Source organism: Rutidosis leptorrhynchoides, chromosome 11 (genome assembly GCF_046630445.1).
Source record: "Rutidosis leptorrhynchoides isolate AG116_Rl617_1_P2 chromosome 11, CSIRO_AGI_Rlap_v1, whole genome shotgun sequence".
Classification (NCBI taxonomy): Eukaryota; Viridiplantae; Streptophyta; class Magnoliopsida; order Asterales; family Asteraceae; genus Rutidosis; species Rutidosis leptorrhynchoides.
Window position 1 is genome coordinate 77,473,413 of NC_092343.1, and position 22,623 is coordinate 77,496,035.

The 22,623-nt window shown below is 28.6% G+C and overlaps 1 protein-coding gene across 1 annotated transcript; it reads right to left on the reverse strand.

The window, feature by feature from the left end:
- Positions 1-19,325: 19,325 nt before the first annotated feature.
- On the reverse strand, positions 19,326-21,384 carry LOC139877754 (protein NETWORKED 3A-like). The gene is made up of 2 exons (XM_071865178.1): positions 21,249-21,384; positions 19,326-20,290 (listed from the first exon to the last, which is right to left on the reverse strand). Exons 1-2 carry the CDS (start codon positions 21,361-21,363, stop codon positions 19,581-19,583), a joined length of 825 nt encoding a protein of 274 aa, XP_071721279.1. The 5' UTR covers positions 21,364-21,384; the 3' UTR covers positions 19,326-19,580.
- Positions 21,385-22,623: the final 1,239 nt, after the last annotated feature.

Below are 22,623 nucleotides of genomic sequence, written 5' to 3' on the forward strand. Positions count from 1 at the left end.
CAACATAAAGACACGGGAGAATTAAAAACACTATAACCCCAAGGGCGAAGTAGAAGAAAACAGATTCCTCCGGTGGAAGTTGGAAAAGGAGGATGATTGTTGTGATAGTAAGGATAAGGACAAGGATCAGAACTAGATTAAGCATTTTCAAAAATCTTTTGAATTTGGAATTGAGTATAAAAGTGGTGAAAACTAATGGAACGGGAAAGATAAATTTATAATTGAAATATCAGATGTAATGATCGGGACAGATCATCGCATTTAATTATAGAGATCTTAATTTCCTTATTCGTCGAAGAATCAAATCTTTTAGATTTCGAAGATTTTCTTTAAATCCCTTGAATTCCGGAACTCAACTAAGACAACGTCAAAAGTTAAGACGCATCTTATTTTCTGAATTCAACCATGACTAGTCAAAAATTATGATTGAAATTTGTCTTTCTCATTTCACTCTTTCGTGATAGCTTCACTCGTACTCTTCGAGTAATCGAATTATCAATAAAACTCTATTTATCAACTTATATGAGTCATGAAAACATTTCTATTGTTAGCCATGACGACCTCACTCAAATTTCTTGACGAAATTTCTTTAACGGGTAGGTACTGTGACGACCCGGGAATTTCCAACCAAATTTAAACTAAGTCTTTATATAATCTCGACACGATAAGCAAAGTTTCCAAAGTTGAGTCCCAAAACTTGTGAGCTACTTTTATAAATTCAATTTGACTTTCGACTACTCCCGACGATTCACGAATCTATAAAGGTAAATAGAAATGTACATATAATTAACTACACATACAAATAATCATATATTGTAATATAAATATATTAGATAATTAATTAGTGATTTAATTATTATGGAAGATAAATTAAAATAACTAAAATTTGTTACTAAATGATTTCAAACATAAATCGTCAACGATTAATAATGTATTAAGTGTATAATTTTATACTTGAGTTTAAATTGTTTTGATGTATATAATTAATACATTTATCTAAGTATAGAATCTTGATACGTAAAACATAATTATATATAGTAATTTGAATATATATATATATATATATATATATATATATATATATATATATATATATATAATACATAAACATGATGATTATTGTTAGTACTATTATTAATATTTGTAATATTTCTTTTAAATAAAATATATATAAGATCTAAGTTGTATTATTATTATTATTAAAGTTATCAATAATAATATTAATTTTATTATAACTAGTATTATTATTTGTATCATTAATAAGATTATTATTATTATTATTATTATTATTATTATTATTATTAATTAGATTTATTAAAATCTGTATAATTGTTAATATTAATATTATTTACTATCTATTATTACTAGACATTTTACTAATAATTCTATTATTAATAATATTAACATAATTATACTTGTAATTACCATATTATGAATTATTTACAAATAAACAGATTTATACATACAGGTTTATATAAATATATATATGAATATATATACAAAAATACAACCGTATATATATATATATATATATATATATATATATATATATATATATATATATATATATAAATGCTTAAACAGATACATGGATATATAAATAATAAATAACTAAAATAAATAAATACGCGTAATTGATGTATCAAAAATTAGTTGTTATCTATTTCTGTCAAATTATTCAGCTCGTGACCCTCTGTCATCAACAAGCAAACCACTCCTTCAATAATTCAATTAAAATCTTATTTGTCAATTATGTACTGCTGGTATTTGTATTTAGTCGAACACCACAACAGAAAAACAAGAACACAGTTATTGATTTTCTTTTCTTTTCTTCTTTTATCTACTCGCTGCAACTTTTCACCCATAAATTCAAATTCGAATCAACACCAAAATGTATTAATGTAGAAGTGTTAGGATTCCTCTAGTGAAACTATCTGCAAAATCTCTTGTTCTAATTCCTTAAATTGACGATTAATTTTGAAGTCAAAGTTGTTTTTTTAAAAAGTCAACAGATTTGTTCTTGGTTAAATTCGAGTTGTATTTGATGTTTCGAGTTAAATTGAAGGTTCCAATAGATTGTAGGATTGATTTGAAATACACTTCATGTTATAAACTTTGTCCAAATCTTTCTCAATCACAAAAATCAAATTTTTTTTTTCTAAAAAGGCAGCGACGAGCAGCCTTGCTGCTGTGTTTTTTTTTATTTTATTTTATTTTATTTTGTTTTCAATTAAATAAAAACAATTGATATTGATATTGTTTTGTTTCAAAGTATTTAAATTTTGCTTTGTTGAGATGAATCATGGTATCTCAGTCGTTGTTTTTTTTATTGAAGATGAAGAGGTAGAGAGAATAGATGAAAACAGTTAAATGATGTTAAATGGAAATAATATCAGAAAATTAGAAACGGAAGAGTGGTCTTGGGGTGTTCTTGGTGAGCGAGAGGTCGCGGGTTCGATACTAGGCGGAGGTATATATATATATATATATATATATATTTATATATAACAGAATCCTTCTGGACTACTAGTTGGGCTTGAGTATTGTTTGGGCCAAAATTTGTTGATAGACTGAAACATAATGTTCTATCGGGCCTGTTAAGTATTGGATTATGATTTGTGGACTGGTGGACTAGGCTTCCAATTACAAAAGAGGATAGACAGATTTAAAGGTTAAAAGGATTTAACCAAGATTAATTTCAGAAACACAAAACAGATTAGATGATTAGGGGTGTGTTTGAGAAACGAGAGGTTGCGTGTTCGAGTCTCGTCTGAGGCGTTTATTTTTAGAAAAACCTTGAGGTAGTTTCTTGTTCTTTTAAAAATCATTATTATTATTGTTATTTTTATGTTATTAATATTACTGATTACTGATATAATTATTTGTTATTATTATTATTATTATTATATTATTATTAGTATTCTTACTTATGATAAACATTATTATTATTAATCATTGTTATTATTACTAATAGTACAATTATTATCATTATTAGTAATATCACTAAATATTATTATTATTATTATCGTTATTATTGATTTTATAAGACTATTACTAATATAAGTATTACTATTATTAATATGATTAGGATTAGGATTATTATTTTTGTTATTATAAAAACCATACAAATTATTATTATTTTTCACTAATATTAGTATTAATATCATTTTTGTAATTTTTAGTTTTACTATTACTATTATTAACATAAGTATCGATTTTAACGAATATCGTTATTATTATTAGTATTATCGATATTAAGAAATTTATTATTATTAGTAAATCATTATTATCAAAACTACCATTTTTGTTGCAGATAAATATTTTGTACCTAAAAAAAATATACTTGCTACATATATCATAATTATATTAATAGTTTATATACCTACATATCAAACATAATAATAATATTTAAATAAATACCTATATATAACAAACTAATGATATTTTTATATAATACTAACCATTTATATATATATATATATATATATATATATATATATATATATATATATATATATATATATATATATATATTAATATAACTAAGTAGATAGATATTAAACATTTTAAATATATACACAAACTAAATAAGTATAATATATAATTTAAGAAATAATATATAAACTTGTTCGATTACGATTACACATTTTAATTTATATACAAATGATATAGGTTCGTGAATCCGAGGCCAACCCTGCATTGTTTAATGTCGTAATATGTATTTTTACTACAAAATACAGTATGGTGAGTTTCATTTGCCTTTTTACCCTTTATATTTTTGGGCTGAGAATACATGCGCATTTTTTTATAAATGTTTTACGAAATAGACATAAGTAATCGAAACTACATTATATGGTTGAATTATCGAAATCGAATATGCCCCTTTTTATTAAGTCTGGTAATCTAAGAATTAGGGAACAGACACCGTAATTGACGCGAATCCTAAAGATAGATCTATCGGGCCCAACAACCCCATCCAAAGTATCGGATGCTTTAGTACTTCGAAATTTATATCATGTCCGAAGGAGGATCCCGGAATGATGGGGATATTCTTATATGCATCTTGTTAATGTCGGTTACCAGGTGTTCAATCCATATGAATGATTTTTGTCTCTATGTATGGGACGTATATTTATGAGAACTGAAAATGAAATCTTGTGGTCTATTAAAATGATGGAAATGATTATTTATGTTAAACTAATGAACTCACCAACCTTTTTGGTTGACACTTTAAAGCATGTTTATTCTCAGGTATGAAAGAAGTCTTCCGCTGTGCAATTGCTCATTTTAAAGATATTACTTGGAGTCATTCATGACATATTTCAAAAGACGTTGCATTCGAGTCGTTGAGTTCATCAAGATTATTATTAAGTCAATTATAGTTAGATATATTATAAAATGGTATGCACGCCGTCAACTTTCGATGTAATGAAAGATTGTCTTTTCAAAAACGAATGCAATGTTTGTAAAATGTATCATATAGAGGTCAAGTACCTCGCGATGTAATTAACTGTTGTGAATCGTTTATAATCGATATGGACTTCGTCCGGATGGATTAGGACGGGTCTTGACATGAACAACATAAATCATAATCATAATCATAATCAACTTCTATTCATAGACAAATAATAAAATGAAATTAGAATCATTTTAAATTCATAAGTAGCAAACAACATAATAATGGCATGATTACAAATGATTAAACCACAAGAACATGATAGAATATAGGTTCACCCGGTAGTATATTAGCAACAATGATGATAGTTAGTATGACCAATACAATAGGAAAAATCATCCTTGTGTGAATCATCTTTACAAAAATACTTTTGAGAGTGGTAATATGAGAAAATGAAGATTGATTTGTGAAAATGTGAAAACGGAGATGTTTATTTTATATTTAAAAAATATAGTCGTTGTAACGTCGTCAGTTGATGTTAACAACCGTTATGTATATATGATTGTTGTAACGTCGTTAGTTGACGTTAACGACTGTTATGTACTCGTTGTATTAATAATAATTTTAATAAAAGAATTTTATTAGTAATGATTGCTATAAATATATTTAGTACAAATACGTTTAGTATAAATACGAAGATTAAGAGAATAAACATATTATGCATAAATAATAAATTTTAAGAATAAACATTAGTATGCATGAAATAATTAATGATTAATTGCATAAGTAATCAAAAATGTTAGATAACATAAATATAAATGTTAGTGAAGTTAATAAGAGTTAGATTACAGAAATATAATTCAGGCGGTATAACCGACCATATATAACTTAAATAACATAAATATAAATGTTAGTGAAGTTAATAAAAGTTAGATTACATAAATATAATTCAGGCGGTATAACCGACCATATATAACTTAAATAACATAAATATAAATGTTAGTGACGTTAATAAAAGTTAGATTACATAAATATAATTCAAGCAGTATAACCGACCATATATAACTTAAATAACATAAATATAAATGTTAGTGAAGTTAATAAAAGTTAGATTACATAAATATAATTAAGGCGGTATAACCGACCATATATAACTTAAATAACATAAATATAAATGTTAGTGGAGTAAATAAAAGTTAGATTACATAAATATAATTTTACTCATAATGATAATAATATTTACCTTACTAATAAATAATAGAAGATATCGTTAAAGAATTTCTTACCTTGATTAGTGACTTGTGCTTGCTTAGATAAACCTTGATTATACGGAGCACTTCCTGCTAATAATGTGTTGTAATTTAGTTGTTTATAACAACATTGGTAGCCTAAACTTACTACAAAATTCTTGTAATGAAAGAGTAGAATACTAATGAGAGAAATGATTCTTGTAAGTATAATGGAGGGTGCAAGTTTTTTAGCTTGCATACATGGGTATTTATAGTACAAAAAAAATACTATACAAGAGGTATCCAATATTGACTATGATTTGTACAAAATTGACTATTCATTAAAGCATAATATTATAACAAAGATTATGTTCTTTCATCTCCCTATATTAACCTCATAAGTTTGCATAATACCACTTGATGATATTGGTTTTCCTCCTAAATCATCACACATTAATTCAAAGAAACATGTATTCGTACCAATTTAGCTGCATTAGGAGTGGTGTTTTGGACGGACCTACCATATGTTCAGTGATAGTACGGAACACCAATGAAATACGCGATGTATAATAAAAAAATTTAGACTTTTAACTAGTAACACCAATGGATATGGTAATTTTTTGAGAAGCACCATTGTACACTAGTTTAGCATGACACTGTTGCAAAAAATGTAGAGTGAAGGACTCTATTCTGTGTTCTGAAGCTACAATGATACACTTGAGAAACTACATCAAAATATTCACAAAATATGAGAAACGTGACTTTATATACTAAGAAATACTTATCAAAGCATATTTAGAAGGCTTGGAGTTTATAATTGAACAAATATACATTTTTCCAACTAACGTTTAAAACATTATTTGCAATGTTCAAATCAATTAGTTGAGTTTATAGACTTCACAAGGTACTTTTTGAAAAGTATGTATTTAATTTTAATTTTAATTTTAATTTTAATTACGTTAAAAAGAAGTTTCATTTACTTGCAAAGTCTCGCAGTTGTTAGATCATGGGGTCTCTTGCCTTGCCCTCTTCAAGATTCGAGATATGAATTTATTCAAATTCTAAATTTAAATAGATTTTTTTTTAGTATTTTTTATTTGTCAATGTAAATTTTATTTAAAGAGGATATTAATTGTTAGTGAAGATTTTATATAATATGAATTAACTATTATATTCTTTTGAAATTTTTGCTCTTAATGCCTATACTTATTAGAGTAATTTAATAATAATAATGGGGAATGGCTAACTTGTGGCTAGGGATAGCAATGGATCGGGTGAGGCCGTATCCATATCCATATCCATTTATTTTTTTTACTTTTCATCCATCCATATCCATATCCGTCGGGTGAAGCGGGTTAATGGATAATTATCCATATCCGTTTAAATTTATTTTATTTTTAACAATTATAAGCGGTGGTTCACTATATGCGATCAAAAGTAATATTTTTAATAGTTTATGCGACCGAAAGTCACATTTTACTAATCTATATAACAAATATTCAATAGATAACCTATCAAACGGTAAAGATATCGACATGTAAGTTGCTTACTTTTAGTTACATGGAATTACATTTGAACCACCAAAGTACGATAAATACATTTGATTATTTAAACAAAACAAAATATAAGAAAAAAGTTATATTTTTAGAAAAAATATAAAGACAGATGAATATGAATATAATTAATGAAATATCACTACATAAATGATACTAATTTGAGTGATAAATTTATATATTTAGTTATTTCGGGTGAAAGCGGGTTCATCCATGGATGAAATTTCTTCATCCACATCCATATCCATATCCATTTAGATCGTCAATATCCACGAATAATCGGGTGGATCGGATGGATATCCACTTGATCGGGTATCCATTGCTATCCCTACTTGTGGCCTTAGGGCATAAGATAAGAAGCATTAATTACATTTAAACTTTCCAATAATAATATAATAAGCATTTAATAAACTACCTATATTTCCATTTGTACATTCATATTAATTACAAATAATGTTATTCATGAAAGGTTTTGGTTTAATAATTGTTTGTTATCATGTGCCCAAGAGCACAAGTTAGAAATTCCCTAATAATAATAATAATAATAATAATAATAATAATAATAATAATAATAATAATAATTGTTATAATTCAGTAGGCTTATAACTACCTTTAGTGGTTCTTGACTGTAGAAGGTATATAGAGATAGAGATATTGTAAAACGGAAAAAACAAAGGTTGAACAAAAGGTATGAGTAATTGGTTTTTTATTTATAGAAAAATGTACAATGAGAGTTTGGTGGCATTTGAAATCTAGAGAGAGAGAGTGTTTTTGTTAACCAAAAAATACATACAATAAACTCTAACTCAACACACCTATTTATACTCAAAAAAATATACTATGCAATATCTATAATAATAATAAAATTATCATCCAATTATTACTTTTATAACACTCCCCCTTGGATGATAATTTTATTAGTGAATAACTAGTACTGCCTCGTTAAAAACCTTGCTAAAGAAAACCCTTTGGGATAAAACTTTAGCTAAGGGAAAAAGAGTGCAGCATAGAGTTGACTCCCCCTCAAGTAGGCAACGCCTGAGTTGTTACATCTTCTGAACATGCCTCATGCCAATATTATGAACGTGTGTTCTGAAAATAGCAGTTGGAAGTCCTTTGGTGAAAAGGTCAGCAGAGTTTTTGCTGGACTGAACATATCTCATTTCAATCTGGTTGTCCTTAATGAGATTTTGAGTGTATGAGAAGAATCTAGGGGGTATGTGTTTTGTTCGGTCACTTTTGATATACCCTTCTTTCATCTGTGTTATGCAAGCTACATTATCTTCATAGATAGTTGTTGAACTTTTATTGCGTTCTAGTCCACAAGAATCAGTAATGAGTTGTGTCATTGATCTCAACCAAAAACATTCCCGACTGGCTTCATGTAATGCAATTACTTCGGCATGATTTGATGATGTTGCAACAAGTGTTGTTTTTGAGAACGCCATGATATTGCGGTACCTCCATTTAGGAATACATATCCATTTTGAGATTTAGCTTTATGTGGATCAGATAAATAACCTGCATCTGCATAACCAACCAAATCTTGTTTTGATTCGTTAGAATAAAATAATTATAAATCAGTAGTTCCCCGAAGGTATCAAACTATTTGTTTGATCCCATTTCAATGTCTTTTGGTAGGGGCTGAGCTGAACCTTGTCAACAAATTAACTGCAAAAGAAATGTCAGATCTTGTATAATTTGTAAGATATATAAGAGCCCCAATTGCACTAAAATATGGAACTTCTGAACCAAGAAGATCTTCATGATCTTCTAGAGGATGAAATGGATTAGTATCAATATTAAGATCTAACAACTATATGAGTACTTAATGGTTTTTGTCTTGTCCATATTAAAATATTTTAAAATCTTTTCGGTATAAGTTGTTTGATGTATAAGTAAGTCATTAGTTATATGCTCAATATGTAAATCAACGTAATACTTGATTTTTTTTTTATTTTAAAATTTTTCTTTAGAAGTTGAATGGCTTCATAGATTTCTTTATTTAAGATAATTGATATAAACAGCTATGATCACATATCCGAACATTATTTTTATAAAACACACATGCAAATAAGTTTATATGTATACCCTTTTCTTATCAAGTAGTAATTTAATCGATTATACCACATACGTCCCGATTGTATAAACCCATTTAGAAATCTTTGTGATTTAATGGAATATATTCCCTTGGGTTTTACATTAGATGCTTATGATACCTTAACCCTTCAGGTATATTCATATATATATCACTATTAAGTGATCCATACTGATAAGTAGTAACAACATCCATGAGATGCATTTAAATAACTACCAGGTTGATTAAGTATCTAATAAGTAATTATATTCATTATAGGAGGATAAGTTTTTCTCCTAATTCATTTCTGGGCTTTGTGGGAAATCTTGAGTTACAAGTCTAGTTTTGCCTTGTAACTTCATTTGCACATTTCTTTTCGGATAAAAATTCATTTGTATCCCATTGATTCGCATCTTTAAAAGTGATAACGATTGATCCAAAAACTTTTCTTTTATTGAGCGATTCTAATTCAGCTCGTATTGCTCCTTTCCGTTGAGTTCAATCACGTCTATTTTGATATTCAATGACAGATTTTGGTTCCAGATCATCGTCTTTATTCATGATGTCATTGTAACATTATATGAAAATATCTCATCAAGATTTTTCATTTCATTTCAGTTTCATAATATTGCATAATTTATTGCAATTTATGTATTTACATTTATCAATATCCTCTGCAGAAGGAGTATTGATTTGTGGTTCTTGTTGAACACTTTCTTTTACCTCATTATCAGCTGATTTTCTTTTTCGAGGATTTTTATCTTTGGAAACAATTGGTCTCCCACGTTTCTGCCGTAGCAAAGACTCATGAGTGACATTATTGCCAGCTTTTGTAATTTCAATTCTAGCTGAAGCATTTACTGCTGGTATATATGATTTAGTCACTTATTTTTTGTATCTTTAAATGCATAAAGTAATTAATTTGCAAGTTCTTGCATATGCATTATATTTGAACTTTCTTTTCGCATTCTTTTGTGCGATGATCAATATTCCTTAATTGATGTTCACACCATGAAACATCATTTTATTTATATTTCATTTCTCCCCCTAATATAGGGAACAATGTTTAATTAAAGTGACAATCGACAAAACTTGCTGTAAAAACATCACCCGTCATGGGTTCAATATATCTTATGATTGAAGATGTTTCATATCTAACATATATTTCAATCCTTCTTTGAGGAACCATTTGTTGTGGTTGTTCAATTAAAAATACACTGCACAACCAAATGTTCTAAGATGGAAAATATTTGGTCTCCACCAAAATTAAGTTGGTAATGGAGAATATTTATAACTTGCACTTGATTTAATGCGAATTAATGTCAAATCATGTAAATTTACATGTCCCCATATAAATATTGAGAGTTTTGTACTCATTTCTAATTGCCTAGTTATTAGCTGTAAGCGTTTATCTATTGATTCAGCTAAACCAATTTTGTGTATGCACATGAGCAACTGGATGTTCAACAACAATCCTTGTAGACATATAATAATCATTAAAAGCTTGAGATGTTAACTCACCAGCATTATCAAGTCTCATCCTTTTAATGGTGTAATCAGAATAATGTGTTCTTAATTTAATAATTTGTGCAAGAAACTTTGCAAATGCCATATTATGGCTTGATAACACACAAACATGAGACCATGCGTTAGATGCGTCTATTAGAAAAATGGTCCACATGATGGATGAATTGGTCCATATATATACCCTTGAATTCTTTCAAGAAACATTGGTGATTATTTCTCAATGTGCTTTTCATTAATCGCCATATGTGATTTTCATTAATCACCATATGTGTTTTTCGTTAATCACTATATGTGCTTTTCATTAATCACTATATGTGCTTTTCATTAATCACCATATGTGATTTTCATTAATCACCATATGTGCTTTTCATCATATATCATTTTCACCATATGTGCTTTTAATCATATGTGCTGCGCTTTTCGTCATATGCACTTTTCATTATATGCGCTTTTAATTATATGCGATGCGCTTTTCATCATATGCGCTTTTTATCATATGCGCTTTTAATCCTATGCGCTTTTCGGTGTTACATAGATATTTCTCATTTTCGATTATCATTGACTGATAATCATATCCATTATGATATATATCAGAGAAACTTAACAAATTTCTCTTTGATTTGGGAGAAAACAAGACATTGTTTACCAAAAAATTCGTACCATTTGGTAATATGAAATTTTTCCTTTTTCGTTTCTTATATCAAGTTTGCAAGAGCTGATATAGTATTTATAATTCCCTCATTTGATTTAAATCAATGAAATATTTCTTAGATTTGATCATAGTGTGTATGTTACTACTATCTGCAATACATAGGACTTTACCATTTAATTGATGTTGTATTTCTGCAGGATTCATACTAAAACTTCAAATAAGATAAGCAAATAATGAGTTATATTTCAGCAAGATAATCAAATTATATTACATGCAAACAAGTTATAATCTGAAGTACATAAAAGATAACACTTAATGAAACATATGCGTTATGGTCTAAAACCATTTATTTATGAGTGATACATAAAAAAAAACTAGGCATCTTAGAAAATTCAAACCATTCAAGTCTCAAGGTAGCTCAGGGTTAATTTAATCAAGATTTGTCAACAGATTCACTCTCGTTTTCTTTTCTTTTGGGACTTATTTGTAGAGCTAAACAAGATGTTCATGTATTCAAGAAATACTAGACTGATGATCCACGTTACCAGATCATTAATAAGAATCTACGGAATTCTTATAAGAGCGTTTACTAATATCTTTAATTTTATTCTTTCATGGATCACCGCTATTATTATTATTATTATTATTTTTTTTTTTTTTGATAATTAATATCGTATCTATCTTTGAGTATTTTCCATAATACACTTGGATTTTCGATCATATAATATGTAGATTCTAAGGACTCGTCAATATGTTTGCTAAGAAAAATACTTACTATTGCTTTCTCTTGTTCGGAATAATTGTTATTTTCATTCAGGGTTTCTAAAATACCGTTTGATTCGAGATGTTTTTCTACATTCATAACCCATGTTAAGTAGTTGTTCCCACTTGTTCTAAATGAGCAAATTTAAGCCTTTTCAAATTCGACATTTTCTATTATCAAAAAAGATGAATAACATAAATCATAATCATAATCAACTTCTATTCATAGACAAATAATAAAATGAAATTAGAATCATTTTAAATTCATAAGTAGCAAACAACAGAATAATGGTATGATTACAAATAATAAAACCACAAGGGCAGGATAGAATATAGGTTCACCCGGTGGTATATTAGCAACAATGATGATAGTTAATATGACCAATACAATAGGAAAAATCATCCCTGTGTGAATCATTTTTACAAAAACTTTTTGAGAGTAGTAATCTGAAAAATGAAGATTGATTTGTGAAAATGTGAAAACGGAGATGTTTATTTTATATTTGAAAAATATAGTTGTTGTAACGTCGTCAGTTGACGTTAACAACCGTTATGTATATATGACCGTTGTAACGTCGTTAGTTGACGTTAACGAATAAAGTCACTATATCAAAACGCGTATGAGTAATATAAAGGACAAGATTTTTTTTCTTCTTATTTTAACTTTTAAGATTTACTTTTAATAAAAATACAAACTACTTTTTCTTATTTTAACTTTTAAGATTTACTTTTAATAAAAATACAAACTACTTTTTCTTATTTTAACTTTTAAGATTTACTTTTAATAAAAAAACAAACTACTTTTCTTATTTTAACTTTTAAGATTTACTTTTAATAAAAATACAAAACTACTTTTCTTATTTTAACTTTTAAGATTTACTTTTAATAAAAATACAAACTACTTTTTCTTATTTTAACTTTTAAAATTTACTTTTAATAAAAATACAAACTACTTTTTCTTATTTTAACTTTTAAGATTTACTTTTAAGGATAAACATTAGTATGCATGAAATAAATAATGATTAATTGCATAAGTAATCATAAATGTTAGATAACATATAAAGACCCCATCGTATTCGTATTGATCGGAATTAATCTCGACCCATGGTACCGTGTTGTCAAATGACGTGTTGCGTACATAAAGTACCGTGTTGTCAAATGACGTGTTGCGTACAATCATGAGGTCTTATTAACATAAATATAAATGTTAGTGAAGTTAATAAGAGTTAGATTACAGAAAATATAATTCAGGTGGTATAACCGACCATATATAACTTAAATAACATAAATATAAATGTTAGTGAACATAACTGTAAATGTTAGTATACATAAATAAATGTTAGATAACATAAATGTAAATGTTAGTATACATAAATAAATGTTAGATAACATAAATGTAAATGTTAGTATACATAAATAAATGTTAGATAACATAAATGTAAATTAGGCGACAGTGTCGACCATATATCATTTAGGTGGTATAACCGACCATATATTAGTTAGGTGGCAGAGCCAACCATATTTAGTATAAATGTTGAGATAATCGTGCTGATAACGTGTTATAATTCAGTAGGCTTATAACTACCTTTAGTGGTTCTTGACTGTAGAAGGTATATAGAGATAGAGATACTGTAAAACGGAAAAAACAAAGGTTGAACAAAAGGTATGAGTAATTGGTTTTTTATTTATAGAAAAATGTACAATGAGAGTTTGGTGGCATTTGGAATCTAGAGAGAGAGAGTGTTTTTGTTAACCAAAAAATACATACAATAAACTCTAACTCAACACACCTATTTATACTCAAAAAAATATACTATGCAATATCTATAATAATAATAAAATTATCATCCAATTATTACTTTTATAACAATAATAATAATAATAATAATAATAATAATAATAATAATAATAATAATAATAATTAAACATCCTTCTTCACCAAAAACAATCCTATTTATAGTTGGTAGAAAACATGTTTTGGTATCATGGGTTAGGAGATCGCCTTTTTATTCAAATTATTGACGTCCTAAAATGATTTGCTTTTAATACGATATATTTAATACGGAGTAATTAAATACCAAAATGTCATCAAATAAAACAGAGTTATGAACACTTGTTGACATTAAATTCTTTTAATGGCGAATGTAAATATGCATCTTGTAAAAAGAAAAGTAGTCTACTTTTGTAAAAGACCCCAAAATGAAAAAGTTCACAACCAAAGGGTGTGTTTTAAGAAATGAAGTTGATTTTTTAGAGGAAGGGAACTAAAACGTTATTTATAAATAATATTATTATTTCATCATTCATTTATAAATGTTTTATTTATATACAATATCATAATATGCGTGAAAAATATCTGTTATAAACAAAAAAAATTGATAAAAAATCTACAATAAAAATAACATTATTTTCAATTAATATTTTCGAAGAATAAATTCTTATTGGTGAATGATATATATATATATATATATATATATATATATATATATATATATATATATATATATATATATATATACATATATTTATTTATTTTTTTGTCCATAAAACATTATTTGTAATGAATGTTATTGATTTTTTCAAACTGTTCCTCCATCCCTTATTAATGGTTCATCTTTCCTTTTTTATCCGTCTCAAATTAATAGTTCACTTCCATAAATAGATAAGAATAATTAGTTATAATATCTTTATATACTCTTACTTTATTTAATTATTTTACTTTATTTTAAGTATAATAAAAATGTTGGTAAAAAGTAAGGGTTAAAGCTGAAAACTGGAAAGTACACAAAAAAATACATGTAACATTAGCTTTTTCTTAAATAGTGTGTTTTTCGTCTGGAAACTATTAAATTGGAACGGATGAAGTAATATTTTTATCGTAACATGATATTATTTTTTATGAATATTGATATTTTCTCAAAAAATTAATATTTCTGATCAATTTCACTAATTTTTGCTTAGAAAGTAACATTATTTTTAATTAACCTTTTATTTACCTTTTACCCTATATATATATATATATATATATATATATATATATATATATATATATATATATATATATATATATATATATATTTTGGAAGAGCTAGCAAAAGTACATAAAAAACATGTTACTTTTGTTGGACATACAACACACACTCACATTCTAATCTTATATGATTCCATAATCAATCATTCTAGCATTCATTACATAACCCTTCACTCTTCATTCTTTCTTTCTTCCTACTTACACATAAAAGACACTTTCTTGAATACAGCTTGATTCAATTCACTCATCATTTAATGGCACAAACAACAGCATTTACTTTACTTATTATGGCTTTATGCCTTTTATCTACTTCTTCTTCACATTTTACATTTGCAAAAATGACATCAAATACTATCTCTGCTGCCCCTGCAGTACTACCAACACCTATTTCATCATCACCACTATCTTCTCCATTATCTCCTGCTTTATCTCCTGATATTACACCATTGTTTCCTTCACCTAGTGGAGGTGAACTTTCACCTAGTGAGTCAATACTACCCACCATTCCTTCTAGTCCTAGCCCACCTAACCCTGATGACACAACATCTTTTGGACCCAATACTATGGCCATCTCACCATCTGGCTCACTCCCTGTTTCTTCTTCTGTTAGCATTGGAAGTACTTCAATGGTGATGGTTATGTTCTTAGGGGCATTTTGGTCATTTCATGTTTTGATATGAAAGGTGTCTTCTTTGGTGGTTGGCATAGTCTTTGAGGACAATTTGGACATTTTACAGATGATTTAGAGCGTCATATAAGGTACTTTTTTTTGTTTGGTTATGATTGAAGTGGGAATCATTGGTGGAGAGCAGCAAGTAATTGTCTTTATTTCTTTTAAATTATTTATGTATGTATAATTGTATTCACAAGTTGTAGATTTCACTTTTTATTTTGTTTTTAAGGAGTATATATAAAAATATATTTTACTGTAATATTTTGTTAAAGGTAATGTTGCTTTGGTGTATCATGTGATAAGATTTGTCTTTTTTATTGTAAGTATATTCAAAAGTGAATAAAAGCCATGCCTTTTAGCAGTCTGTCTTTTCTTTAATCCTTCTTTAAACACTTAAAAAGACTGAACTATGCAAAGCATGATAATTGTTAATCATTGGACCATTATTATTTCAAGAGAACCATTATTTAAAGGGATGTGATCTTGTACAATACAATGACATTTTGTAGTGTATATAAAATATAAAATGGAGATGTATAAATCATCACTCTTATTTAAAGGTCAAACCCCAATTATATTTTTTAGTTAATTATGATCAACTTTTATTTTGCACTAGAAGTTGTAAACCATGATCAAGTGATCATATAAGTGATCATATGTTTAGTGGGTATCCAACTAACCATTTTGACCCTACAATCACTAAGCTATATCATTTAACTATTAATTTTTGAAGATGTGATTGTTGGTTTTTTAACATTTAAAAACCATCATTAAGAGGATATGGTTTCACAATTGGTCCTACCCAACAAGGATGCAAGCAGATTGTAAAACAGATAGAAATTTCAACAACTTCATTACTTCTTTTAGTATAGTATGCATAATGCATATACATGAAAATGCGAGTGAGTTCAATCGAATCCTCGGAGCTATGTATAGCTCAAAAATGTGTGTTAGTTTCTTTGCTGTTATTATATATGGCTAACTATAATCAACTATAGTGTCTTTTCTATGAAACAATCAAGACGAAACTAGTTAATGGCTTTCTTGAAAAATCTATATTCGAGAATGCAAATTACTCGTAACCGTGACCAAGTGACCAGGGGTTCAATGTTTAAATCTCGAAGCATTGTACGACAGTAAGGGTGTGTTTGATAAAACATGATGATTAAGCTTTGATAATTTAAATGATTTAAAGGTTCTGAATGAAAGTGATTCTGGCAATAATCTGTTTGATAATATTTATGAATCAAAATATGAATGAGGTAAACCTTATTAACGTTTTAAATGAATAAAAAACTCAATGTATTTGTCTGATAAATGTTCATGATATTACATAAAATTTAGGTGCTTAATTATTAAGAGATTGTTGCAACTTTGAATGGTTCAACACTGGATGTTGAACCATTCAGCACGATATGTCATTCAGAGGTCAGAAACAAATGTGTTGCATGCTAAATAGTTTGTCATTTCATTCAATTAAAAGGTAAATAAAGTTAATTATTTGAAGAGAAGTGTCATTTTAGTTGTTCTCTTTGTTCTTTTTTATTATTATTAGTTTGCATTTTGCACTAGAAATTCAAAATCATGGCCAAATAGTTATTGGTCTTGTGAGTATCCTATAATCCATTGAGGCCCTACAATAATTGGATTATATGAATCTTCTAAGAAATTATGTGTTTATTGTTCTTTACTATTTTTTAAACCATGAGCAAGAAGTTAAAACAACTCGTTTGTCAGAAAACCAAAGCTGAGGTATAAGCAACAAAGAATACAATGTGAAAGAAATACTGATGTTGAAACGATATCATCATATGAAAATAGAGATTTAAGGTTGGATCCAAGAAAAAAAAATATTGGTGAGAAACAAATATTAAAATTAAAAATATCAGAAGATCAAATTACTATTGGTACATCTTTGATTGTTTGAAAGATAAATGAAGAAGAACTTCTTGCTTTTATTTTGTTTGAAGTGCCTTTTGGGCCTGGCCCGGTCAATACTTAACCGGGCTTTTTTCTTCCAACGAAATCCCTTTATTTATAGGCAACATACTTTAAATGAGTGTAGACACTACGATCTACTTGAAATAGCACTAAAAATTTGCCCTAGCAAAATCCTTAAAACTATGTGGAAACAACTTACAGACAAACACAACCAACCCATATGATGATAAACATATTTGATCCGTATCAAACAAGTCTTATGAATAAGACTTACCCACATTTGTCAAGAAAAACATCAAAAGAATTCATAAGTATGTGTTGTTACTGGCCAAAAACAAGACAACGGTTAAAGTCAAACCGATTGCCGGACACAAGGGTGACGTACAAGCCACCTGAACGCCAGCCGGATAAGCATACGGCAAGTGAAAGACCGACATATACACCAACTAGGAAAAAACAGATAAAAAACAAAACAGTTAAAGCATTTAGAAACTAGCCGGATGGAAAGTGCCAGATATAAATCTAATATGCAATTCGTATAAAGGACCATCCGGATGGAGAATGCCGTGAAGAAACCCATGACGATTTAAAGGTTGTGTTTACATGTAAGCCCTTCCACTTGGTCAAGTGTGTAGGATACCCTGTGGCCTACACACAGACACCAAAAAAATATCTAAGCATTTGGAGCATCTTGTGCCACGTCAGCCCGAATCTTCAGAAAAGTTTGTTACGATAGTCTGTTACAATCATGAAAAGGACAGGTGTCATGTCACCATTCCCTCTAACAAACTATTGGCACCTATAAATACACCTTTGGGTCATTCATCAAGAAAACAAGTGATTGATACACCGTTACTCTGCCAAAAAATCACCAATAGTCAATTATACTGAATTCCGGTTATCACGGGAGTTCAATTACTTCAAGATATTAATCTATTCGATCCAAGTATATTAATCCGACTGATTGTTTTATACCCTCGTGAGTTCTCAGATTCCGATTGGGTTTGCACGATTGCCAGAATTAAAACACTCTATCAACCACTTTTTTTCTCAAATTTAGCACTAAAACTGAATTCTATAAGTTTTACGTTTGATCACCATACAACCAGTGTAAATGTCCATATAATATTACCTGAACAAGGACTAAGCTATAGGAGTTGTGATTCTAAGATACTATAGAGTTGTTATAATAATAGTACCTGAGCAAGGACGACTAAGCTATCACATATCACTTGATGTTGAAACTAAACATCGATTCGGTTATCACGACATAATTCACTTGAATGTGAAATGTAACACTTTGATCTTTGCTTTTTAAAGCAATGTGCCCAACAGAAATAATTGTTGCTGAAATGCATTTAAGAAGTTACGGTACAAATGAAGGTAGAATCTGAACTAAAAATCTGCAATATATATATATATATATATATATATATATATATATATATATATATATATATATATATATATATATATATATATATATATATATTGTTTAAATTAATACAAAGAATGACCCGACCCGCTAAGAATATACTATACCACACTCCATACATTCTACCAGAGATACACTGGACAACTTTCAAACAACTCGGCAAACAAGACCCAAAACAATCGAACCTAATTTTGAAACAAATGTACTATTCTCTTATATGATAACTTAACAAATTAACCACTTTTATATATTGTTTTACCTGATCTTTATAAAATGAAATGCCTGAACTCTGAAGGAAATGGCTCTATAATGGAACAGTAGCTTCAGTATTAAATAGCAGTCCCCAAAATGCCCCTTTCAATTTGGTGAGCTCAAATGGGTTGTTTTTGTTCTTGTTGCTGTTGCTGTTGTTGTTGTTGTTGTTGCTGTTTTGCTTATCAAAAGAAGCATTAACAATTCTTGTTTTAAGTTCAACATTTTCTTGCTTAAGCAAATCGACCGAAATACTAAGTTGTCGTATTGCCTCTCGTTTTTCTTCATCTTTTTCAATCAACTGCTCCTTTTGAATCTTGTTTTCTTCTCTCAATTTTTCAATTTCTTCCCTCAACTTCATTGTTTCTTCATCGTTTTCTTGATCAAAATGAACATCTTCTTGTTGTTGTAGTTCAAGATCGTCAATAACGACAGAATCGGATTCGCCAGAGTCATAATCTTGGTCAAAGTCAAACGACTCCGAGTAACTGTCGTAAGATTTTTCTGATTCTATTTTTAGTGGGGACGTTCGGAATTTGGATAAGGGTAAGGGACATGATGTCCATGGAGTTATGTGACGGGGTCCACTATCGAATTTGACTTGATCGTATTTTTCGGCTAGTGAACGATGGGCTCGATAAAGATCTTCAACGATGTTGATTAGTTCGGGTCGTTTCTTGTAATACATCTCTGCACGCTTTGCGAATGAATCTGCATCTTCCTCGATTAGTTTAAGCATTGCCTCTGTCTTATCATCCAGCTCTATCAAATCAAAGTAAATAATAATGATAATTAGTAAATATGATTATGATAAAGAATTAGTTAAAAACAAGTATAAGACTACAGATACAGTTGTAAAACGTGAAATTTCAGATTGATTTCAGTACGAATGAAGGTAGTAAAAAGCAAAAACATTAGCTATTAGCTATGTGTTTTAAAATAGTCCGACTAGTCCCTGATTTGGCCGATTTATTCGTTCAAAGTTGTCAAATATCGAATTCATTCTGTCAATTTCTATCAAGGTCGATTTTATATGTGTTTTGAAGTAGTCCGAATAGTCCTTACTTAGCCGATTTATTCGGTCAAAGTTGTCAAAAATTGAATTTAGTCTGTCAAATCGATCAAATTCCCCTGGTAGGCGCTTGCTTGTATCCACCTAGTGGTGCAGGTTCGAGTCCGAAGGGGGCTGGTTTTCCCACATATTATGCATAAACCCACTTGCCTGTGTTCCAGGTGGTGGGGTCCTGTGTCCTGTCCTATGGCGGAAGCAGTACATAATAAAATCGAGCGGGTTCACGTAAGTTCGATGTTTCGAGAGTGGGTTTCCAGTGGGGGGTAATGGGAGGGGGACCAACCAAACCGTTCTAAAAAAAAAAAAAGTAGGTCAAACATAGTCAAGGTCAAAGTCAAAGTTAGTTAACATTCGACTAGTCTCCGACTTAGCCAGTTTTACAACCTTGATAATAGCCAAAACATAAATCTCTAAAAGAAAATGATACTATGTGGTCAATATCCAACTCTTTTGAAAGTCAAATTGAACCTTTCAAATCTTCAAATTAGTAGAAGCATGACAACATTAAAAGAGTCACACATAATTGAATACCTAAAAAATCATTTTAACATGAATAAGATATCTACAAAACCCTAATTTCAACTCAAAACAATCAAAATATCAAAATAATAAATAAATGCATACAACACAACATATAAATAAAACTACCTGCAAGAGTGGAGTTTAGCCATGGAGACTTTCTAGGGCTTGGAATACTATTAGTCTGACTATCAAACCACCACCATTGTGCTGATAACTTACTCCTCTTACCTTCTATCTCCATTTCTTCTTCTTCTTCTTCTTCTTCTTCTTCACCTTCACAATTTTCAAAATCAGTCCCCTTAATTTCTTATTTTTGACAACTATAACCCTCGTACATTTTCAAATTAGAGGAACTCAAATTATATAAAAAAAACACATAATATCAAATTTTATTACATACAGGTACGAATCTCCCTTATAAATCGAAATAAATTATTTGTAATTTCATCAAATTATGTTACAAAATCTGAAAACTCGTTAAAAATTGGGGAATTGAAAGCTTACGGTATGAGCATAAGCAGAGCGTTAATTACGCGCTCACTTCCGTCCTCTGTTTCTATCACTCTCTGAATTGATGAAGATGATTGTTGCTAACAGTGAGTGTTTGTGTGTATATATATAAAAAATATATAAATACATAAAAAAAAAAGTGTGACAGTGAAATGGTGTTTTTGATTCACACACAACGGGCATGAAGAGGAGCGTGTTGTATTTTGACGAAAAAAGAAATAAAATAAAGTATTATTAAAAAAATTACATAACGGTCGAAAATTGTCGGCCCAATAATCATCAGCCCAATAATCATCAGCCCAACGGCTCGCTCCACTTTGCGATTAATAATTTTTTATTAATATTGATTGATTTTTTTATACAAAATAAAATAAAATAAAATAAAATATAAAATAATAATTAAGATAAAAAAAGATACGATGATTTAGAAAACTTACAAGTGATACATATCTGGACGATCTATTTGAGAAAATTTTACAAATTATTTGAAACAACATACAATATTAATCATCTCGAACAATAAAAAAAATCGACATACATGACAACCTTTGATAAACATATGTAATACTGAAACAAAATACAAATAAAAATGCCACAAACAATACAACACAAATGATGACGAATCACCCAAGACAACTTGTACCATTTGCACGAACACCATTTGACATCTCAACCACCCCATGGGAGGCCCAGAGAAAGAACAAAGTGATCGTTCGGGGTTCAAAATTTTCAGGGGCCCAATTTTTTTATATATATACAGATACAATCATATATTTGATAAACAAGAGAACTGAAAAAAAAAAACAACTGAAACAACTAACAAGAAGCACAATAGGCCCAAAACAACAATCAAAGACCTCAGAAAAAAGAAAAATCAAACTCCACTAGCTAACATTTGGACTTTTTTTTAATTAACTTATATTATTCGTTAAGGTCTAAGGACTTTTTTTTCACCTCATTCTAGGTCCATAAATTCTTGGACCGGCCCTGG